General features: G+C 37.2%; 1 protein-coding gene across 3 annotated transcripts; it reads left to right on the forward strand.

Annotated features, from left to right (window-relative positions):
• LOC113062007 (uncharacterized) lies at window positions 1-7,446 on the forward strand. Of its 3 annotated transcripts, none has more exons than XM_026231506.1 (4): window positions 1-104; window positions 1,140-1,212; window positions 1,765-1,977; window positions 6,804-7,446. In XM_026231506.1, exons 1-4 carry the CDS (start codon window positions 66-68, stop codon window positions 7,172-7,174), a joined length of 696 nt encoding a protein of 231 aa, XP_026087291.1. In that variant the 5' UTR covers window positions 1-65; the 3' UTR covers window positions 7,175-7,446. The 3 variants fall into 3 exon arrangements, with proteins under 3 accessions (XP_026087291.1, XP_026087292.1, XP_026087289.1); XM_026231507.1 differs by lacking the exon at window positions 6,804-7,446 and adding an exon at window positions 3,387-4,375 and having other exon boundaries at window positions 1,768-1,977; XM_026231504.1 differs by lacking the exon at window positions 6,804-7,446 and adding an exon at window positions 3,387-4,373.
• The last annotated feature ends 17,046 nt before the right edge of the window (window positions 7,447-24,492 follow it).

Here is a 24,492-nt window from a genome sequence, read left to right on the forward strand (position 1 = left end):
GTCATCGACACCCAACTTTCATTTCAAGTGTTGTATGGGAATGAAAACTCCGAAAACTCTGAAAAATGGGATGTTGTTTCTCCTCTCCCGATCGAGACGTTGAGGTAGAAGGCTATTTTATGGTTATTTGATTTTACAGGTGGATTAAAATTAAAAATATGAATTATTATGAAGTAGGACAGTTTATCAGGTGGATCTGTAGCAGACTAAAGTGTCGGCGTTCTTCCTTGTCACTGCTTTTAGACTTGGAAAAACACAGAAAATCTAGTAGGATATATGAAGTAGCCTAATTTTGTAGGCCAGTCTAGTAGTTTTATTGTTTTGAGCCTCAGTAGTTCAGGACACAAGTCTTTCTCTCACTGCATGTTTACATGCACACCTGTAAGCTGATAACTTACAAATAACCGCTTATTAAAATAACAAATTTCGCCATTTACACGCAAGTAAGCTGCGTTTACATGACTTTATTAATAAATCGGGTTATTTTCCTTTTGTGACGTCAAAGTATGGCTGTCTGATTCCGAGTAGCCTGTCCATACATTAGTTGTAGCCTAATGTTAAACCTTGCAACATGTCATATATTATCATAAATGCAGCGTTTTGACTGAACCACTTCTTCTCCAGGAGATGAGAACACATTTTTTTAATTTTCTGAGACATGAAAGAGGTTGCTTTCGAGACATATTTCCTTCTTTCTTTACTGCAAAACGCTCTCTCCGTCTAGATGCGCTTAAATCTGCTCTGATGCGCTCCTGTCACGCTTCACGCATGCGCACTTCAATAGGAGGACAGATAGAGGGTTATTGTGTGTTAACATGCAGCTAAAAAAATCGGAGTAAGATGCTAAAAACTGCCTGTGTCGACCGGTTTATGACTTTATATCATAAAAGAAAACGTGCATGTAAACGCGCTGTAAAGCAGGTCATGTGTAGCTTGACAAGAAAGAAGAGTAATCATTAAGCGAACGATAAGTGAGTGTAATTCTGTCTGAATGATTGAGAGATGATTCCTGTTTTGTCATTTGTGCGTGTGATTTGTAATACTCGGTGCTTCAGAAGTTTATTCACTTAAAATGTCCTTTCTCTACTTTTAGCTGTGAATTTGTTCTTTAATATTATTTTGGTTTCCGTCATTTACAGAGAGAACCTTTGCTTCAGTCCAGCAATAGAACACAAACTGAATCTGCAAGACCACCACGACCAGCAGCTAAAGGTATCTGTCTGTCTACAATGGGCTTCAGGATCTCGTCATGGCATCTCTGTGCATTCAAAATGCCATCAATAAAATCCAGTGTTTGTTGTCAATAACATATGCTTGCCCATACCATAACCCCACCGCCATCCACTCTGGTGGACATTCCTGCAGTCAGCATACCAATTGCATGTTCTCTCAAAACTTGCAACATATTGTGCTGTGATAAAACTGCAGATTTTAGAGTGACCTTTTATTGTGACCAGTCTAAGACACACCTGTGCAAGAATCATGCTGTCAGAATCTTGATATGCCACACCTGTGAGGTGGATGGATCATCTCAACGAAGGAGAAGTGCTCACGAACACAGATTTAGACAGATTTGTGAACAAACTTTTGTGTACACAGAAAAAGTCTTAGATCTTTGAGTTCAGCTCCTGAAAAATGGGGGCAAAAACAAAAGGGTTGTGTTTATAATTTTGTTCAGAGTATCTATCTATCTATCTATCTATCTATCTATCTATCTATCTATCTATCTATCTATCTATCTATCTATCTATGTTCATCCTCCAGCAGATGGAGTTCAGAAGAGCGGCAGATTTACAGCTCGTCATGTTGGCGTTCCGGGCCTCGATGAGCGTTTTACTGACGTTGCTGATACTTTCAACAAACAGCAGGACCATTATGAAACAATGAAGAACAATCTTCAGACTCTCGCAAGCCACTACCACTGCCAAAACGATGACAGTCTGTCTCAATGCCTGAAGAAAATCAAGGAGAAACATGGTAAGATCTTCACAGGGCCTGCAGGGGGCACAGCCTGCCAAAGCAACGAGTGCACACAGCAAAACTCATTCATTTATAATGGACTAAGATTAATAGAATACACAATAGGGATAAAAGTTTTATGTTGTGCACAATGCATTTAATAATTCATTCAGAATCATGTTTTGGATGCATGCAGGTGCAGTGGTGATGTGTCCTGTGGTAATATTGTTTTGTACATATCTTCGTCTAGACATGCATCAAATTTGCTGAATGGAATCCTATACTGGTTTCTTACAAACTTTGGGTGCTGAATGCAAAAATAGCATCTTTTTTTTCTCCAGCAGAACACAGTACCTGACAAAATATTGCATTTCGTAGCTGTTTTGCTTCTGACAACCAAAGGTGTAGAAGTCTTGTATAAGTCTCCTTTAATCAGCAAAGAAACTGACACAAACACATGATTCCTGCCCGAATCTGATCCAGATTACTGCTGTTATTTCAATTCTCAGACCATTTTCATGACATTATTTTATGCATAATTATGATTTCAAGGTTAGAGTTATGGCCAGTGACAGAAGAAAATGAAAACATGAGCATGATGTTTTTCTTCATCCAAACAGCCACAGAAAATCACAGATTTTGTTAAAATAAAAAACCTTTTGACATTCAATGAAATATATTATAGGGTTATTATAGTTAACTAAAACCATTAATAAAACATTTTCATTAATTAAAATTAAATGAAATAAAATAAAAATCGAACTTTATTTTATTTCAGCTAGTTATAAAGGTAACATTTACCTTTTTTATTTAGTTTGTCTTGATGCACTAAAATAAAAACAAAATGGAAATAAAAATGAATCAATAAAAACAAATAAGTCAAAAACACACAAAATAAAAAAAAAATAAAACAGAAATTTACATAAAAGCAGAAAATATAAAAATAAAATTAAATTCAATATATGAACTTTAATAATATGTACTAAAAAACCACTGATTTGAAAATGGTCACTCCTTTATAGAATGTAAGTTAAATTTATACATTTAGAATACTTCTGTTTGTCATTAAAATAAAAAAATTTGAGTGCTTTTGTTATTTTGATTAATGCATTAAAACACACACACATATTATTTTTGTGGAGAAGAAAAAAAAAACAGTTTGTAAGCATCATCACGTTAGCTAATATTAGGTATTTTTTGCCCATCAGATTTTCTTTCTTCAAGATGCATGGCTGTGTAATTGTTTTGTTTGTGTGTTAGATGTTATTAGTACGATTTTGCATTGAATTATTCATTGCAGTTTGTCATTCAGAAATGAATTCATCATCATACCGGATACTGAGTCTGTATACCCCTCATTTATAAGCCACATCCTGCACAATTATTTCATCTTTATTGAGAGCCCTCATCACTGTTTCCTCCATCAGAGCTGTGCCACATCAGTCTGGAGGTCAAAGGATACGACTTTATCCTGATGGTGAAATCAGACACTGAGATCCCCGGCGAACTGAAGCAGACGCAGGAGAACATCACCGAGATGAGCCGGGCCACCAAAGCCATCATCTCCGTCGGCACTAAACTCACCCAAATGATCGACTCTCTTCTGAGAGCCGAGGACGGCATGATCAGTCAGGTCGAAGCAGCTGAATCCAGACACCAGGGGCGAAGACGGCTGGTGGAAAACCTGCGGGAAAACCTCAGAGAGACTCGGAGAGTCAAAGAACTGAGTCCGAAGTACAGGAAAGAGGCTGAGAATCTCCTCAATGAGGCCGCAAGGCTCTCTGGAATCACACCCTGAACTGACTCTCAGCCAGTATAAAAGATTTGATAATGTTATACAGTGAAGAGAAGACTTTATCTCAAAAGTGAGAAGTTGCAAATGGAAATACAGCGGCAGTACAAATACAAAATATGCATATAACATAAAAACAGAACATGCATGTAATAAATAGTGCATAGAAGTATCCTATAAATAATATGCCTCGGCTGATTTTAAACATCATTATAGATCTATACATTTGTTCAGTATCATCTTATTTAAAATATGCATGCATGGGCATAATTTTTTTTTTATTATTTTACTCATTTTACTGTCTTGATGATTATAAAACTCCCCTGTTTGAGAACAAATAGTTTAATATTGGAAAGCATAATCAAGGGATTTGTCATTTTCTATTATCTTGAGCACTTTTGTGTATTTACTTACATGTATTTTAGTTTCTGAAAGCACTTGTATTTCAGAATCAGTCGTCCTCATGTGAAAATGAGTTTATGCGAACACTGATCCTGAATCTTGAACACTTTAGCTTTGTAACATTTTCTACTTTTGTTTATTAATAATTGAATTAGGTTAGAATGATTGCACCTGTAAAGTAAACATCTGTTTACTTTTTTTATTATTTTTTTTCTAAATGTTCGAAGTTTATAGTTAAAAAAAAAAATCAGCACATAATATATAAATAAAAGTTATATGTAAAAAGGTAAAAGTTGAAGTATATGATAGCCTAAATATCGTATATCTGAATCAAAAGATTTGCGAACATGCTCCTAATTTCCATTGTTAATTTCCTGATCTGATTCAAATGATTCGCTATTCGAATCGAAAGCATCGAATCATTTTGCGACGCACGACGTCAAACAGTTTCGTTATTATTATTTTTTATATTATTATTATTATTATTATTATTCGTTCCCTCGTTTAATTAAATGGTCCCGAACGTGGATACGCTCGTGGATACTTGGTTTCACAGTGATTTACTTTTTGTGTGAAATTTGTTTTTTGTTTTATATATAAAAAAATTACCGTATGTACTTATAAATCTAATTTAGCAAACAAAACACGTCACGAATTACCCATGACATTATTGAATATTGTGTTTTTTTTCCTGCTGAACACTAAAGAAGATGTTTTTTTGAGAGCGAACAGTTGACGGCACCCATTGACTTCTATGCTACAGGAAGAAATACTATGGAAGTGAATGGGTACCATCAACCGTTTGGTGTTTAAAGCATCATCTTTTTAGCATTCAGCAGAAGACAGAAACTCGTACAAAAAAATATTTAATTTGAAGATTTTATTTAAAAAAATAAATATGTAAAAAAAGCACACACACTTTTATTCCTAACTAGTAATTCCCAAAAGCAACCAACTATGTGTCATTAACTAAGACTGAAACAGTTTTCTGTAATTGAAATAAAGCTAAAGTAAAATGATATAGATAAATCGTGCAAGTTACTACTAAATATTGTAGAAACTTAATTTTCTGTAAAGTTGTTTTGCAATGATTTGTAAAGTAAAAAGCACTATAAATTAAATGAAAACAGTACTAAAATTAAAGTAGTAACTTTTTACAAAAATGTTGAAATGCTAAAATTATTAGCTAAAACTGACATAAACATAAAGGCTAAAAAAATAAATAAATAAAAAACTAATTCCTAAACCTCAAACTGCAACGATGAGGCTAAAAGTTATGCTATGTGTCACTCTGAGTAAGTGCTGTAACAGTTTATAAAGACCTTGATGTTGTTTGGACACCAGAACCGTGTGTGTGTGTGTGTGTGTGTGTGTGTGTGTGTGTGTCGAAAGACCTGATCTCAAATGATTCTCGAAAAGCGATTCGGAGTCCCGATCTGAATCAAATGTTTTGTGAACTCCGAAGCCCCGATCACATGATTCGCGAAACGCGATTCGGAGTCCCGATCTGAACAAATGATTCGCGAAACGCGATTCGGAGTCCTGATCTGAACAAATGATTCGCGAAACGCGATTCGGAGTCCCGATCTGAATCAAATATTTTGCGAACTCCCTCCGAATCTCAAGTTATTTTCCAGTGAAAGCGCGATAGCCTTTGCTTGCCGAAAAATGTCGGAGACCAAAAGTAATCAAATGTGTTCAGTGTGCCTTTGATTAAAAAAACAAAAAACAAAAAAAAAACAACCTTATTTATCATTTCATAGTTTTCCCACCGAGGAAAATAAAAAAGCGTTGAAATTGGCCTATACAGCGAGAGGAGGAGGCGACAATTACTGTGAGGAAAGGTACTTTAGTGTGTGCTTAGCACTTCACGGAGTGGTCCATGTCCAATCGAAGTATGGTCGATCTTGCACCGTGGGCTGTGCCTAACATTTTCATTAATTAAAATTAAAATAAATCAAATAAAAATCTAATTTTATTTTATTTCAGCTAGTTAACAAGGTAACATTTACCTTTTTTATTTAGTTTGTTTTGATGCACTAAAATAACTAAAAACAAAATGGAAATAAAAATGAATCAATAAAAACAAATAAGTCAAAAACACACAACAACAAAAAAAATGAAATAAAACAGAAATTTACATAAAAGCAGAAAATATAAACATAAAATAAAATTCAATATATGAACTTTAATAATATGTACTAAAAAAACACTGATTTGAAAATGGTCACTCCTTTATAGAATGTAAGTTAAATTTATACATTTAGAATACTTCTGTTTGTCATTAAAATTAAAAAATTTGAGTGCTTTTGTTATTTTGATTAATGCATTAAAACACACACACACACATTATTTTTGTGAATAAGAAAAAAAAAAACAGTTTGTAAGCATCATCACGTTAGCTAATATTAGGTATTTTTTGCCCATCAGATTTTCTTTCTTCAAGATGCATGGCTGTGTAATTGTTTTGTTTGTGTGTTAGATGTTATTAGTACGATTTTGCATTGAATTATTCATTGCAGTTAGTCATTCAGAAATGAATTCATCATCATACCGGATACTGAGTCTGTATACCCCTCATTTATAAGCCACATCCTGCACAATTATTTCCATCTTTATTGAGAGCCCTCATCACTGTTTCCTCCATCAGAGCTGTGCCACATCAGTCTGGAGGTCAAAGGATACGACTTTATTCTGATGGTGAAATCAGACACTGAGATCCCCGGCGAACTGAAGCAGACGCAGGAGAACATCACCGAGATGAGCCGAGCCACCAAAGCCATCATCTCCGTCGGCACTAAACTCACCCAAATGATCGACTCTCTTCTGAGAGCCGAGGACGGCATGATCAGTCAGGTCGAAGCAGCTGAATCCAGACACCAGGGGCGAAGACGGCTGGTGGAAAACCTGCGGGAAAACCTCAGAGAGACTCGGAGAGTCAAAGAACTGAGTCCGAAGTACAGGAAAGAGGCTGAGAATCTCCTCAATGAGGCCGCAAGGCTCTCTGGAATCACACCCTGAACTGACTCTCAGCCAGTATAAAAGATTTGATAATGTTATACAGTGAAGAGAAGACTTTATCTCAAAAGTGAGAAGTTGCAAATGGAAATACAGCGGCAGTACAAATACAAAATATGCATATAACATAAAAACAGAACATGCATGCAATACATAAAAGTGCATAGAAGTATCCTATAAATAATATGCCTCGGCTGATTTTAAACATCATTATACATTTGTTCAGTATCATCTTATTTAAAATATGAATGCATGGGCATAATACGAATATTATTATTATTTTTTTACTCATTTTACTGTCTTGATGATTATAAAACTCCCCTGTTTGAGAACAAATAGTTTAATGTTGGAAAGCATAATCAAGGGATTTGTCATTTTCTATTATCTTGAGCACTTTTGTGTATTTACTTACATGTATTTTAGTTTCTGAAAGCACTTGTATTTCAGAATCAGTCCTCCTCATGTGAAAATGAGTTTATGCGAACACTGATCCTGAATCTTAAACACTTTGGCTTTGTAACATTTTCTACTTTTGTTTATTAATAATTGAATTAGGTTAGAATGATTGCACCTGTAAAGTAAACATCTGTTTACTTTTTTTATTATTTTTTTTCTAAATGTTCGAAGTTTATAGTTAAAAAAAAATCAGCACATAATATATAAATAAAAGTTATATGTAAAAAGGTAAAAGTTGAAGTATATGATAGCCTAAATATCGTATATCTGAATCAAAAGATTTGCGAACATGCTCCTAATTTCCATTGTTAATTTCCTGATCTGATTCAAATGATTCGCTATTCGAATCGAAAGCATCGCATCATTTTGCGACGCACGACGTCAAACAGTTTCGTTATTATTATTTTAAATATTATTATTATTATTACTATTCGTTCCCTCGTTTAATTAAATGGTCCCGAACGTGGATACCCTCGTGGATACTTGGTTTCACAGTGATTTACTTTTGTGTGCAATTTGTTTTTTGTTTTATATATATAAAAAATAACCGTATGTACTTATAAATCTAATTTAGCAAACAAAACATGTCACGAATTACCCATGACATTATTGAATATTGTGTTTTTTTTTCCTGCTGAACACTAAAGAAGATGTTTTTTTGAGAGCGAACAGTTGACGGCACCCATTGCTACAGGAAGAAATACTATGGAAGTGAATGGTTGCCATCAACCGTTTGGTGTTTAAAGCATCATCTTTTTAGCATTCAGCAGAAGACAGAAACTCTTAAAAAAATATATATAATTTGTAGATTTTATTTAAAAAAATAAATATGTAAAAAAAGCACACACAGTTAAACTTTTATTCCTCAATAGTAATTCCCAAAAGCAACCAACTATGTGTCGTTGTTAACTAAGACTGAAACAGTTTTCTGTAATTGAAATAAAGCTAAAGTAAAATGATATAGATAAATCGTGCAAGTTACTTCTAAATATTGTAGAAACTTAATTTTCTGTAAAGTTGTTTTGCAATGATTTGTAAGTAAAAAGCACTATAAATTAAATGAAAACAGTACTAAAATTAAAGTAGTAACTTTATACAAAAATGTTGAAATGCTAAAATTATTAGCTAAAACTGACATAAACATAAAGGCTAAAATAAATAAATAAATAAAAAACTAATTCCTAAACCTCAAACTGCAACGATGAGGCTAAAAGCTATGCTATGTGTCACTCTGAGTAAGTGCTGTAACAGTTTATAAAGACCTTGATGTTGTTTGGACACCAGAACCGTGTGTGTGTGTGTGTGTGTGTGTGTGTGTGTGTCGAAAGACCTGATCTCAAATGATTCTCGAAAAGCGCTTCGGAGTCCCGATCTGAATCACATGATTTGCAAAATGCGCTTAGATGTCCCGATCTGAATCAAATGTTTTGTGAACTCCGAAGCCCCGATCAAATGATTCGCGAAACGCGCTTCGGAGTCCCGATCTGAATCAAATGATTCGCGAAACGCGATTCGGAGTCCCGATCTGAATCAAATGATTCGCGAAACGCGCTTCTGAGTCCCGATCTGAACAAATGATTCGCGAAACGCGATTCGGAGTCCCGATCTGAATCAAATATTTTGCGAACTCCCTCCGAATCTCAAGTTATTTTCCAGTGAAAGCGCGATAGCGTTTGCTTGCCGAAAAAATGGCGGAGACCAAAAGTAATCAAATGTGTTCAGTGTGCCTTTGATATAAAAAAAAAAAAACCTTATTTATCATTCCATAGTTTTCCCACCGATGAAAATAAAAAAAGCGAAATAAAAATGAATCAATGAAAACAAATAAGTCAAAAACACACAACAAAATAAAAAAAAAATTAAACAGAAATTTACATAAAAGCAGAAAATATAAAAATAAAATAAAATTCAATATATGAACTTTAATAATATGTACTAAAAAAACACTGATTTGAAAATGGTCACTCCTTTATAGAATGTAAGTTAAATTTATACATTTAGAATACTTCTGTTTGTCATTAAAATTAAAAAATTTGAGTGCTTTTGTTATTTTGATTAATGCATTAAAACACACACACACACATTATTTTTGTGAATAAGAAAAAAAAAACAGTTTTTAAGCATCATCACGTTAGCTAATATTAGGTATTTTTTTGCCCATCAGATTTTCTTTCTTCAAGATGCATGGCTGTGTAATTGTTTTGTTTGTGTGTTAGATGTTATTAGTACGATTTTGCATTGAATTATTCATTGCAGTTTGTCATTCAGAAATGAATTCATCATCATACCGGATACTGAGTCTGTATACCCCTCATTTATAAGCCACATCCTGCACAATTATTTCCATCTTTATTGAGAGCCCTCATCACTGTTTCCTCCATCAGAGCTGTGCCACATCAGTCTGGAGGTCAAAGGATACGACTTTATCCTGATGGTGAAATCAGACACTGAGATCCCCGGCGAACTGAAGCAGACGCAGGAGAACATCACCGAGATGAGCCGAGCCACCAAAGCCATCATCTCCGTCGGCACTAAACTCACCCAAATGATCGACTCTCTTCTGAGAGCCGAGGACGGCATGATCAGTCAGGTCGAAGCAGCTGAATCCAGACACCAGGGGCGAAGACGGCTGGTGGAAAACCTGCGGGAAAACCTCAGAGAGACTCGGAGAGTCAAAGAACTGAGTCCGAAGTACAGGAAAGAGGCTGAGAATCTCCTCAATGAGGCCGCAAGGCTCTCTGGAATCACACCCTGAACTGACTATCAGCCAGTATAAAAGATTTGATAATGTTATACAGTGAAGAGAAGACTTTATCTCAAAAGTGAGAAGTTGCAAATGGAAATACAGCGGCAGTACAAATACAAAATATGCATATAACATAAAAACAGAACATGCATGTAATAAATAAAAGTGCATAGAAGTATCCTATAAATAATATGCCTCGGCTGATTTTAAACATCATTATAGATCTAGACATTTGTTCAGTATCATCTTATTTAAAATATGCATGCATGGGCATAATTTTTTTTTTATTATTTTACTCATTTTACTGTCTTGATGATTATAAAACTCCCCTGTTTGAGAACAAATAGTTTAATATTGGAAAGCATAATCAAGGGATTTGTCATTTTCTATTATCTTGAGCACTTTTGTGTATTTACTTACATGTATTTTAGTTTCTGAAAGCACTTGTATTTCAGAATCAATCCTCCTCATGTGAAAATGAGTTTATGCGAACACTGATCCTGAATCTTGAACACTTTGGCTTTGTAACATTTTCTACTTTTGTTTATTAATAATTGAATTAGGTTAGAATGATTGCACCTGTAAAGTAAACATCTGTTTACTTTTTTATTATTTTTTTTCTAAATGTTCAAAGTTTATAGTTCAAAAAAATTCAGCACATAATATATAAATAAAAGTTATATGTAAAAAGGTAAAAGTTGAAGTATATGATAGCCTATATATTGTAGGCCTATATCTGAATCAAAAGATTTGCGAACATGCTCCTAATTTCCATTGTTAATTTCCTGATCTGATTCAAATGATTCGCTATTCGAATCGAAAGCATCGAATCATTTTGCGACGCACGACGTCAAACAGTTTCGTTATTATTATTTTTAATATTATTATTATTATTATTATTATTATTCGTTCTCTCGTTTAATTAAATGGTCCCGAACGTGGATACCCTCGTGGATACTTGGTTTCACAGTGATTTACTTTTTGTGTGCAATTTGTTTTTTGTTTTATATATATATAAAAAAAAATAACAGTATGTACTTATAAATCTAATTTAGCAAACAAAACATGTCACGAATTACCCATGACATTATTGAATATTGTGTTTTTTTTTTCCTGCTGAACACTAAAGAAGATGTTTTTTTGAGAGCGAACAGTTGACGGCACCCATTGACTTCTATGCTACAGGAAGAAATACTATGGAAGTGAATGGGTACCATCAACCGTTTGGTGTTTAAAGCATCATCTTTTTAGCATTCAGCAGAAGACAGAAACTCGTACAAAAAAAATATATAATTTGTAGATTTTATTAAAAAAAATAAATATGTAAAAAAAAGCACACACAGTTAAACTTTTATTCCTAACTAGTAATTCCCAAAAGCAACCAACTATGTGTCATTAACTAAGACTGAAACAGTTTTCTGTAATTGAAATAAAGCTAAAGTAAAATGATATAGATAAATCGTGCAAGTTACTACTAAATATTGTAGAAACTTAATTTTCTGTAAAGTTGTTTTGCAATGATTTGTAAAGTAAAAAGCACTATAAATTAAATGAAAACAGTACTAAAATTAAAGTAGTAACTTTTTACAAAAATGTTGAAATGCTAAAATTATTAGCTAAAACTGACATAAACATAAAGGCTAAAATAAATAAATAAATAAAAAACTAATTCCTAAATCTCAAACTGCAACGATGAGGCTAAAAGCTATGCTATGTGTCACTCTGAGTAAGTGCTGTAACAGTTTCTAAAGACCTTGATGTTGTTTGGACACCAGAACCGTGTGTGTGTGTGTGTGTGTGTGTGTGTGTGTGTGTGTGTGTGTGTGTGTGTGTGTGTCGAAAGACCTGATCTCAAATGATTCTCTAAATGCGCTTGGGTGTCCCTATCTGAATCAAATGTTTTGTGAACTCCGAAGCCCCGATCAAATGATTCACGAACGCGCTTCGGAGTCCCGATCTGAACAAATGATTCGCGAAACGCGCTTCAGAGTCCCGATCTGAACAAATGATTCGCGAAACGCGATTCGGAGTCCCGATCTGAATCAAATATTTTGCGAACTCCCTCCGAATCTCAAGTTATTTTCCAGTGAAAGCGCAATAGCCTTTGCTTGCCGAAAAATGGCGGAGACCAAAAGTAATCAAATGTGTTCAGTGTGCCTTTGATAAAAAAAAAAAAAATAAAAAACCTTATTTATCATTTCATAGTTTTCCCACCAACGAAAATAAAAAAGCGTTGAAATTGGCCTATACAGCAAGAGGAAGAGGCGACAATTACTGTGAGGAAAGGTACTTTAGTGTGTGCTTAGCACTTCACGGAGTGGTCCATGTCCAATCGGAGTACGGTCGATCTCGCACCGTGGGCTGTGCCTAACATTTTCATTAATTAAAATTAAAATAAATCAAATAAAAATCTAATTTTATTTTATTTCAGCTAGTTAACAAGGTAACATTTACCTTTTTTATTTAGTTTGTTTTGATGCACTAAAATAACTAAAAACAAAATGGAAATAAAAATGAATCAATAAAAACAAATAAGTCAAAAACACACAACAAAATAAAAAATAAAAATAAAACAGAAATTTACATAAAAGCAGAAAATATAAAAATAAAATAAAATTCAATATATGAACTTTAATAAAATGTACTAAAAAAACACTGATTTGAAAATGGTCACACCTTTATAGAATGTAAGTTAAATTTATACATTTAGAATACTTCTGTTTGTCATTAAAATTAAAAAATTTGAGTGCTTTTGTTATTTTGATTAATGCATTAAAACACACACACATATTATTTTTGTGGAGAAGAAAAAAAAAACAGTTTGTAAGGATCATCACGTTAGGTATTTTTTGCCCATCAGATTTTCTTTCAATTATTTCCATCTTTATTGAGAGCCCTCATCACTGTTTCCTCCATCAGAGCTGTGCCACATCAGTCTGGAGGTCAAAGGATACGACTTTATTCTGATGGTGAAATCAGACACTGAGATCCCCGGCGAACTGAAGCAGACGCAGGAGAACATCACCGAGATGAGCCGAGCCACCAAAGCCATCATCTCCGTCGGCACTAAACTCACCCAAATGATCGACTCTCTTCTGAGAGCCGAGGACGGCATGATCAGTCAGGTCGAAGCAGCTGAATCCAGACACCAGGGGCGAAGACGGCTGGTGGAAAACCTGCGGGAAAACCTCAGAGAGACTCGGAGAGTCAAAGAACTGAGTCCGAACTACAGGAAAGAGGCTGAGAATCTCCTCAATGAGGCCGCAAGGCTCTCTGGAATCACACCCTGAACTGACTCTCAGCCAGTATAAAAGATTTGATAATGTTATACAGTGAAGAGAAGACTTTATCTCAAAAGTGAGAAGTTGTAAATGGAAATACAGCGGCAGTACAAATACAAAATATGCATATAACATAAAAACAGAACATGCATGTAATACATAAAAGTGCATAGAAGTATCCTATAAATAATATGCCTCGGCTGATTTTAAACATCATAATAGATCTATACATTTGTTCAGTATCATCTTATTTAAAATATGCATGCATGGGCAGAATTTTTTTTTTATTATTTTACTCATTTTACTGTCTTGATGATTATAAAACTCCCCTGTTTGAGAACAAATAGTTTAATATTGGAAAGCATAATCAGGGGATTTGTCATTTTCTATTATCTTGAGCACTTTTGTGTATTTACTTACATGTATTTTAGTTTCTGAAAGCACTTGTATTTCAGAATCAGTCCTCCTCATGTGAAAATGAGTTTATGCGAACACTGATCCTGAATCTTGAACACTTTAGCTTTGTAACATTTTCTACTTTTGTTTATTAATAATTGAATTAGGTTAGAATGATTGCACCTGTAAAGTAAACATCTGTTTAATTTTTTTATTATTTTTTTTCTAAATGTTCGAAGTTTATAGTTAAAAAAAATTCAGCACATAATATATAAATAAAAGTTATATGTAAAAAGGTACAAGTTGAAGTATATGATAGCCTAAATATCGTATATCTGAATCAAAAGATTTGCGAACATGCTCCTAATTTCCATTGTTAATTTCCTGATCTGATTCAAATGATTCGCTATTCGAATCGAAAGCATCGAATCATTTTGCCACACACGTCGTCAAACAGTTTCGTTATTATTATTTTTAATATTATTATTATTATTAATACTCGTTCCCTCGTTTAATTAAATGCTCCGTTGATACCCTCGTGGATACTTGGTTTCACAGTGATTTACTTTTTGTGTGAAATTTGTTTTTTGTTTTATATATATAAAAAAAATAACCGTATGTACTTATAAATCTAATTTAGCAAACAAAACATGTAACGAATTACCAATGACATTATTGAATATTGTGTTTTTTTTCCTGCTGAACACTAAAGAAGATGTTTTTTTGAGAGCGAACAGTTGACGGCACCCATTGACTTCTATGCTACAGGAAGAAATACTATGGAAGTGAATGGGTACCATCAACCGTTTGGTGTTTAAAGCATCATATTTTTAGCATTCAGCAGAAGACAGAAACTCGTACAAAAAATATATATAATTTGTAGATTTTATTTAAAAAAAAGATGTAAAAAAAGCACACACAGTTAAACTTTTATTCCTAACTAGTAATTCCCAAAAGCAACCAACTATGTGTCATTGTTGTTAACTAAGACTGAAACAGTTTTCTGTAATTGAAATAAAGCTAAAGTAAAATGATATAGATAAATCGTGCAAGTTACTACTAAATATTGTAGAAACTTAATTTTCTGTAAAGTTGTTTTGCAATGATTTGTAAAGTAAAAAGCACTATAAATTAAATGAAAACAGTACTAAAATTAAAGTATTAACTTTTTACAAAAATGTTGAAATGCTAAAATTATTAGCTAAAACTGACATAAACATAAAGGCTAAAAAAAATAAATAAATAAAAAACTAATTCCTAAACCTCAAACTGCAACTATGAGGCTAAAAGCTATGCTATGTGTCACTCTGAGTAAGTGCTGTAACAGTTTCTAAAGACCTTGATGTTGTTTGGACACCAGAACCATGTGTGTGTGTGTGTGTGTGTGTGTGTGTGTGTGTGTGTGTGTGTGTGTCGAAAGACCTGATCTCAAATGATTCTCCAAACACGCTTCAGAGTCCCGATCTGAATCACATGATTCGCAAAATGCGCTTCGGTGTCCTGATCTGAATCAAATGTTTTGTGAACTCCGAAGCCCCATCAAATGATTCGCGAAACGCGCTTCGGAGTCTCGATCTGAATCAAATGATTCGCGAAACGCGCTTCGGAGTCCCGATCTGAATCAAATGATTCGCGAAACGCGCTTCGGAGTCCCGATCTGAATCAAATGATTCGCGAAACGCGCTTCGGAGTCCCGATCTGAATCAAATGATTCGCAAAATGCGCTTCGGAGTCCCGATCTGAATCAAATGTTTTGTGAATTCCGAAGCCCCATCAAATGATTCGCGAAACGCGCTTCGGAGTCCCGATCTGAACAAATGATTCGCGAAACGCGATTCGGAGTCCCGATCTGAACCAAATATTTTGAGAACTCCGAAACCCCGATCAAATGATTCGCGAAACGCGCTTCAGAGTCCCGATCTGAACAAATGATTCGCGAAACGCGATTCGGAGTCCCGATCTTAATCAAATATTTTGCAAACTCCCTCCGAATCTCAAGTTATTTTCCAGTGAAAGCGCGATAGCGTTTGCTTGCCGAAAAATGGCGGAGACCAAAAGTAATCAAATGTGTTCAGTGTGCCTTTGATAAAAAAAAAAAAAACCTTATTTATCATTTCATAGTTTTCCCACCGACGAAAATAAAAAAAGCGTTGAAATTGGCCTATACAGCAAGAGGAGGAGGCGACAATTACTGTGAGGAAAGGTACTTTAGTGTGTGCTAAGCACTTCACGGAGTGGTCCATGTCGGAGTTCGGTCAATCTCGCACCGTGGGCTGTGCCTTACAGGTTTGCGTGGAAAAGTTGCGGAGACGTTAAATCACGCGTCAAAACGGGATGTTTGTGGTGCAGAGCAGTAAATGTTGAGATGGTTTTACAACAGCCGTCCAGTCCCAGGTGAGTGTAATGTGTTAACTACAACAATAACTTATATTAAAAGCTTATCGGCAACTATACAAATATAGTATGTTTTATTTGTATTGTTAGATGTAACGTTATACATTTAATGTAGCACTTGGTAGCAGTTATGCTAACAGTCGAGCAGGTTAGTGAAGCGGTGTTTTAATTAGGGATGCACCGAATCCAGGATTCGAATTCGGCCGAATACTGGGCTTTTTGACGGGGTTCGGTTTCGGTCGAACCTTAGTTTTTTCACCGAACCGAACCCTAGGCTTGCGTTACGCTGGTCGACGTCACGCGGCCGTTGATTGTGTGAAAGTGTTTATATGAAGAGGAACATGACCCGACAGTTCGCTATAAACTAAACCGTTCAGGAATCTTGAGCGACTGGGGACGATTTGTAGCCAGCCAGTCACATCGGGTGCTGACGTGGAGATAAGCGTTTTTTTCGGTGAGCCTCTGATTCCTCTTCAGTGGTGGAAGACAAACCAGCAGCGATTTCCAATTCTGGCAAAAATCTACCTCTGTGCCCAGTGAAAGACTTTTCAGTACTGCTGGGGACGCACCTGGATGTAAGGGAAGCAAAAAGGGACACATTTATTGCTGCAGCGTAGTAAAATGATTCTCACACTCCCGTTTATGTTCTATTTTTTTATTCATCTTTCAGTTGTTACTTTATTTTTGTCTTATGTTCGAGTTTTGCAGTTTAATTTTTCCATTGCAGATTAGTGTAATCTGTCCATGCTGACGTCCAAACTCAGGGTATTATATTGCTGTTTCCATATAGAGCACCAGTACATTTGAACTAATATTTTATTTGATTAATCTGTTTACCTTCTTACTGATAACAGTGGAATATAGTTCCTCATATGTGTCCAACCTTTATGAGTAAATTCTAAATTACAAAATTCAAGGTGTTTATCCATTTGTCTTAAACAACAACAACAACAACAACAACAACAAAAAAGCAGAAATATTTCACCTGCAGATGTTCCTCCAGTTTCCAAGCTCATGGTAAGCAAAGTACTTTAAGTGATAATTTCTCTTCACTGACACGTTTAAAGTGAGGTATAGTGATACACCAAGTCTTGATAATAACAAAAAGTCAGTGCTTGTCAAGACACTATACTTAACTGACTTAAAGCAACTAGCACATTGACAATGACCTGTTTTCTAATTTCAGTTTAAATGGGTGTGTTCCTTCAATTGGGCCTTTAGAACCTCATTGCAGGTTATTTGTTTAGATTTTAACAATAAAGCTATTTCAATGGATGGCAAACTTGATCACATCTCATCAGAATACAATGTAAAGTTTAGAAGAAAAGTGGCTTTAGGACAAAAAGAGACCTGCCGATTTTTATTTTAGATTTAGAAAAAATGCAAGCTTGCCATTTCAGCTGGATTCTACTGTCCTGGAATGAAGGTGGACGTTGATAAATGGTTAAGGCTACTTAATATTTTCCTTTTCAACATTGCTGTGAGACATAATCTGATTATGTTAACAGCTAGGATGAATTTAGTGGGGAAAGACACAAATGAGTACTACATTTATTGACTATTACACAAAATGCTAATCTTACCAAATATGAAGCAGTTGTGTACTGCATTACTTTATTTCACAGGTTTGGGGCAACAAAGATCATTCTTTCAGACCAAGGCACAGAGTCTGTTATCCAGGTCTATATAGTTTATTGCATAAAGGGTAAAAAGATCACTATGAATTAAAATTTGCATGTGAGCATAGGGTTCTGATTTATACACAACATTTATGGTTCATTGTATACTTATTCTAATGTATGTTTTGCACACACAGAGATTTTTAAGTTTTCAGTGCATACATAAATACAACAACAGCATATGATAAAAAAACATAAACATAAATGAGCATAAATTAATAAGTATACGACAGTATAAAACAGAATAGCCAAAGCATCAAGCATCACATTGAAAGTTGAAAGACCTCTCGTCATAAAACTATTTTCAAGTTTAGTACTTAGGACGGTAATTTGAACTATTTGACTTGCCGTACATCCAGTCGCACTTCTTGCGCACGCTAGTTCTGATTGTACGTATAGTAACTCGGCAACTACGCAAGAATTGTAGTATGTTTGCGTAAAGTGGAACAGACATTCAGAGGGGAACAGAATTGACTGCTGCACCGGTCACCTTTTAATGCAGAGCGTTTTTTTTCTATTTAAACTCTCATTTCATGTGAAAGATTATTGGTTTTACGTTAATTTAATTATGATGCAGGAGATGTGTGTGATCTTTGGCCACTGTTCTAATCGTAGCCTATCCTACTGTTATAAACAAAAACTAAACAGCCTACTATCCATGTTTATTGAGTTAATGTTCAATTACATTCATTTCAGTTAAGTCACCAAACATATTCTGATTTTAAAAAAGAAAAGAAAAACACTTTTCTTTGCATTGCTGCACTTTTATTGAAAGGTTTTGGTTGTTTACTTGGGTAAGCATAAGCTTGGTGATTGTCAAAAAAGTTTTTCTCACTTGTCACCCTGGCATAATGTTGCCTATTCTATTTTTTTTTCTTTTACATTTAAAATAAAATAAAATACATTGCTGTGGACGTTTTTTACTTCATCAATGTGTTTTACTGTGTTAATGGAATAAGGATGCGAGTAGGATTCGGATTCGGTCGAATCTTAAACAGTGGATTCGGTATTCGGCCGAACCCCAAAAATCTGGATTCGGTGCATCCCTAGTTTTTATACTTTTGCCATCACCCTTTAATACTGCTCTCTTTCTGGCTTAAGTCACACAAAATTAACAAAGACATTTAAAGTTATCAATAAAATCCACAACAATGTAGGAAGTACGAGCAGTTGATCAAACACCTGTTGTACCAGCAGAATTCAAATTATTTTATAATGGTTTGTAGGTTATTTAACTTTAAATTGATGTTCTAAGTAACTGGTATATTATTGCATAAATGTGGTAGTAACTTTCCAAATTAATGAGTTGTTTTTTTTAAAGTGTAATGTTTAACACAAAATAATACATGTATTGTTGTTTGCTTTGTTAATTAAGTGCTCTTGCTGGGGCATGGGAAAAATAAAGAAGCCGGAAAAAACACCTGCTAGTGACATCAGCATCATCTACACACCTGCAAGTGACATCAGCATCATCTACTCACCTGCTAGTGACATCAGCATCATCTACACACCTGCTAGTGACATCATGCTCCTCCTCACCTGCTAGTGACATCATGCTCCTCCTCACCTGCTAGTGGCATCAGCATCATCTACTCACCTGCTAGTGACATCAGCATCATCTACACACCTGCTAGTGGCATCAGCATCATCTACTCACCTGCTAGTGACATCAGCATCATCTACACACCTGCTAGTGACATCAGCATCATCTACACACCTGCTAGTGGCATCAGCATCATCTACTCACCTGCTAGTGACATCAGCATCATCTACTCACCTGCTAGTGACATCAGCATCATCTACTCTCCTGCTAGTGAAATCAGCATCATCTACACACCTGCAAGTGACATCAGCATCATCTACACAGCTGCTAGTGACATCAGCATCATCTACTCACCTGCTAGTGGCATCAGCATCATCTACTCACCTGCTAGTGACATCATGCTCCTCCTCACCTGCTAGTGACATCAGCATCATCTACTCACCTGCTAGTGACATCATGCTCCTCCTCACCTGCTAGTGACATCAGCATCATCTACTCACCTGCTAGTGACATCATGCTCCTCCTCACCTGCTAGTGACATCAGCATCATCTACTCACCTGCTAGTGACATCATGCTCCTCCTCACCTGCTAGTGACATCAGCATCATCTCCTCAGCTGCTAGTGACAACAGCATCATCTACACACCTGCTAGTGGCATCAGCATCATCTACTCACCTGCTAGTGACATCAGCATCATCTACACACCTGCTAGTGACATCAGCATCATCTACACACCTGCTAGTGGCATCAGCATCATCTACACACCTGCTAGTGACATCAGCATCATCTACTCACCTGCTAGTGACATCAGCATCATCTACACACCTGCTAGTGGCATCAGCATCATCTACACACCTGCTAGTGGCATCAGCATCATCTACACACCTGCTAGTGACATCAGCATCATCTACTCACCTGCTAGTGACATCAGCATCATCTACACACCTGCTAGTGGCATCAGCATCATCTACACACCTGCTAGTGGCATCAGCATCATCTACTCACCTGCTAGTGACATCAGCATCATCTACACACCTGCTAGTGACATCAGCATCATCTACACACCTGCTAGTGGCATCAGCATCATCTACACACCTGCTAGTGACATCAGCATCATCTACTCACCTGCTAGTGACATCAGCATCATCTACACACCTGCTAGTGGCATCAGCATCATCTACACACCTGCTAGTGACATCAGCATCATCTACACACCTGCTAGTGGCATCAGCATCATCTACACACCTGCTAGTGGCATCAGCATCATCTACTCACCTGCTAGTGACATCAGCATCATCTACTCACCTGCTAGTGACATCAGCATCATCTACACACCTGCTAGTGGCATCAGCATCATCTACACACCTGCTAGTGGCATCAGCATCATCTACACACCTGCTAGTGACATCAGCATCATCTACACACATGCTAGTGACATCAGCATCATCTACTCACTTTCTAGTGACATCATGCTCCTCCTCACCTGCTAGTGACATCAGCATCATCTACAGTGACATCAGCATCATCTACACACATGCTAGTGACATCAGCATCATCTACACACATGCTAGTGACATCAGCATCATCTACTCACTTTCTAGTGACATCATGCTCCTCCTCACCTGCTAGTGACATCAGCATCATCTACAGTGACATCAGCATCATCTACAGTGACATCAGCATCATCTACACACATGCTAGTGACATCAGCATCATCTACACACATGCTAGTGACATCAGCATCATCTACACACCTGCTAGTGACATCATGCTCCTCCTCACCTGCTAGTGACATCAGCATCATCTACAGTGACATCAGCATCATCTACACACATGCTAGTGACGTCAGCATCATCTACACACATGCTAGTGGCATCAGCATCATCTACTCACCTGCTAGTGACATCACGCTCCTCCTCACCTGCTAGTGGCATCAGCATCATCTACACACCTGCTAGTGACATCAGCATCATCTACACACCTGCTAGTGACATCAGCATCATCTACACACCTGCTAGTGACATCATGCTCCTCCTCACCTGCTAGTGACATCAGCATCATCTACACACCTGCTAGTGACATCAGCATCATCTACACACCTGCTAGTGACATCATGCTCCTCCTCACCTGCTAGTGGCATCAGCATCATCTACTCACCTGCTAGTGGCATCAGCATCATCTACACACCTGCTAGTGACATCATGCTCCTCCTCACCTGCTAGTGGCATCAGCATCATCTACTCACCTGCTAGTGACATCAGCATCATCTACACACCTGCTAGTGACATCATGCTCCTCCTCACCTGCTAGTGACATCAGCATCATCTACACACATGCTAGTGACATCAGCATCATCTACACACCTGCTAGTGACATCATGCTCCTCCTCACCTGCTAGTGACGTCAGCATCATCTACTCACCTGCTAGTGACATCAGCATCATCTACACACCTGCTAGTGACATCATGCTCCTCCTCACCTGCTAGTGGCATCAGCATCATCTACACACCTGCTAGTGACATCATGCTCCTCCTCACCTGCTAGTGGCATCAGCATCATCTACACACCTGTTAGTGACATCATGCTCCTCCTCACCTGCTAGTGGCATCAGCATCATCTACACACCTGCTAGTGACATCATGCTCCTCCTCACCTGCTAGTGACATCAGCATCATCTACTCACTTGCTAGTGACATCATGCTCCTCCTCACCTGCTAGTGACGTCAGCATCATCTACACACATGCTAGTGACATCATGCTCCTCCACACCTGCTAGTGACATCAGCATCATCTACTCACTTGCTAGTGACATCATGCTCCTCCTCACCTGCTAGTGACATCAGCATCATCTACTCACTTGCTAGTGATATCATGCTCCTTCTCACCTGCTAGTGACATCATGCTCCTCCACACACCTGCTAGTGACATCATGCTCCTCCTCACCTGCTAGTGACATCAGCATCATCTACACACCTGCTAGTGACATCATGCTCCTCCTCACCTGCTAGTGACATCAGCATCATCTACACACCTGCTAGTGACATCATGCTCCTCCTCACCTGCTAGTGACATCAGCATCATCTACACACCTGCTAGTGACATCATGCTCCTCCTCACCTGCTAGTGACGTCAGCATCATCTACTCACCTGCTAGTGACATCAGCATCATCTACACACCTGCTAGTGACATCACCATCATCTACTCACTTGCTAGTGACATCATGCTCCTCCTCACCTGCTAGTGACGTCAGCATCATCTACTCACTTGCTAGTGACATCATGCTCCTCCTCACCTGCTAGTGACGTCAGCATCATCTACACACATGCTAGTGACATCATGCTCCTCCTCACCTGCTAGTGACATCAGCATCATCTACACACCTGCTAGTGACGTCAGCATCATCTACACACCTGCTAGTGACGTCAGCATCATCTACACACCTGCTAGTGATATCATGCTCCTCCTCACCTGCTAGTGACATCAGCATCATCTACACACCTGCTAGTGACATCAGCATCATCTACACACCTGCTAGTGACATCAGCATCATCTACTCACCTGCTAGTGACAACATGCTCCTCCTCACCTGCTAGTGGCATCAGCATCATCTACTCACCTGCTAGTGACATCAGCATCATCTACACACATGCTAGTGACATCAGCATCATCTACACACCTGCTAGTGACGTCAGCATCATCTACTCACCTGCTAGTGACATCAGCATCATCTACTCACTTGCTAGTGACATCATGCTCCTCCTCACTTGCTAGTGACGTCAGCATCATCTACACACCTGCTAGTGACATCAGCATCATCTACACACCTGCTAGTGACATCAGCATCGTCTACACACCTGCTAGTGACATCAGCATCGTCTACACACATGCTAGTGGCATCAGCATCGTCTACACACCTGCTAGTGACATCAGCATCATCTACACACCTGCTAGTGACATCAGCATCGTCTACACACATGCTAGTGACATCAGCATCATCTACACAGCTGCTAGTGGCATCAGCATCATCTACTCACTGGCTAGTGACATCACGCTCCTCCTCACCTGCTAGTGACATCAACATCATCTACACACCTGCTAGTGACATCAGCATCATCTACTCACTGGCTAGTGACATCATGCTCCTCCTCACCTGCTAGTGACGTCAGCATCATCTACACACCTGCTAGTGGCATCATTATCATCTACACACATGCTAGTGGCATCAGCATAGTCTACACACCTGCTAGTGACATCAGCATCGTCTACACACATGCTAGTGACATCAGTATCATCTACTCAAGTGCTAGTGACATCAGCATCATCTACACACATGCTAGTGACACCATGCTTCTCTTCACCTGCTAGTAACTTGTCTGCTTTGTGATGAGCAAATTTTGCTATCTTCCAGTAAGTTTAAGCTTTTGTCACCTTCTCAGCCAGGGTTTTAACCAACATTTTCTCTTTTCTCTTTATTAAAACTTGATCTAGTAGCCTACATTATAGAATCAAATTTTTTGCGAACTCGCTCCGAAGCCCCGATCAAATGATTCGCGAAACGCGCTTCGGAGTCCCGATCTGAATCAAATGTTTTGCAAACACGCTCCGATGCCTCAGATTGTGGTTAATATTGCAGATCATGACTTATATCTACTCTTCCTCTCCCTGCAGTTTGGTAATATAAAGATTCCTCTTTTGAACTTCCACCTCTTATCTGGGTCTGAATTTGGGCTCCTGGGGTCTTAAAAAAGAAACATTTTCAATCTCCATAGTGAACGTTATGACAACACCAGTGTTGTGCTAGTTACTAAGAAATACTAACTAGTT

This window comes from Carassius auratus, chromosome 44 (genome assembly GCF_003368295.1).
Source record: "Carassius auratus strain Wakin chromosome 44, ASM336829v1, whole genome shotgun sequence".
Classification (NCBI taxonomy): Eukaryota; Metazoa; Chordata; class Actinopteri; order Cypriniformes; family Cyprinidae; genus Carassius; species Carassius auratus.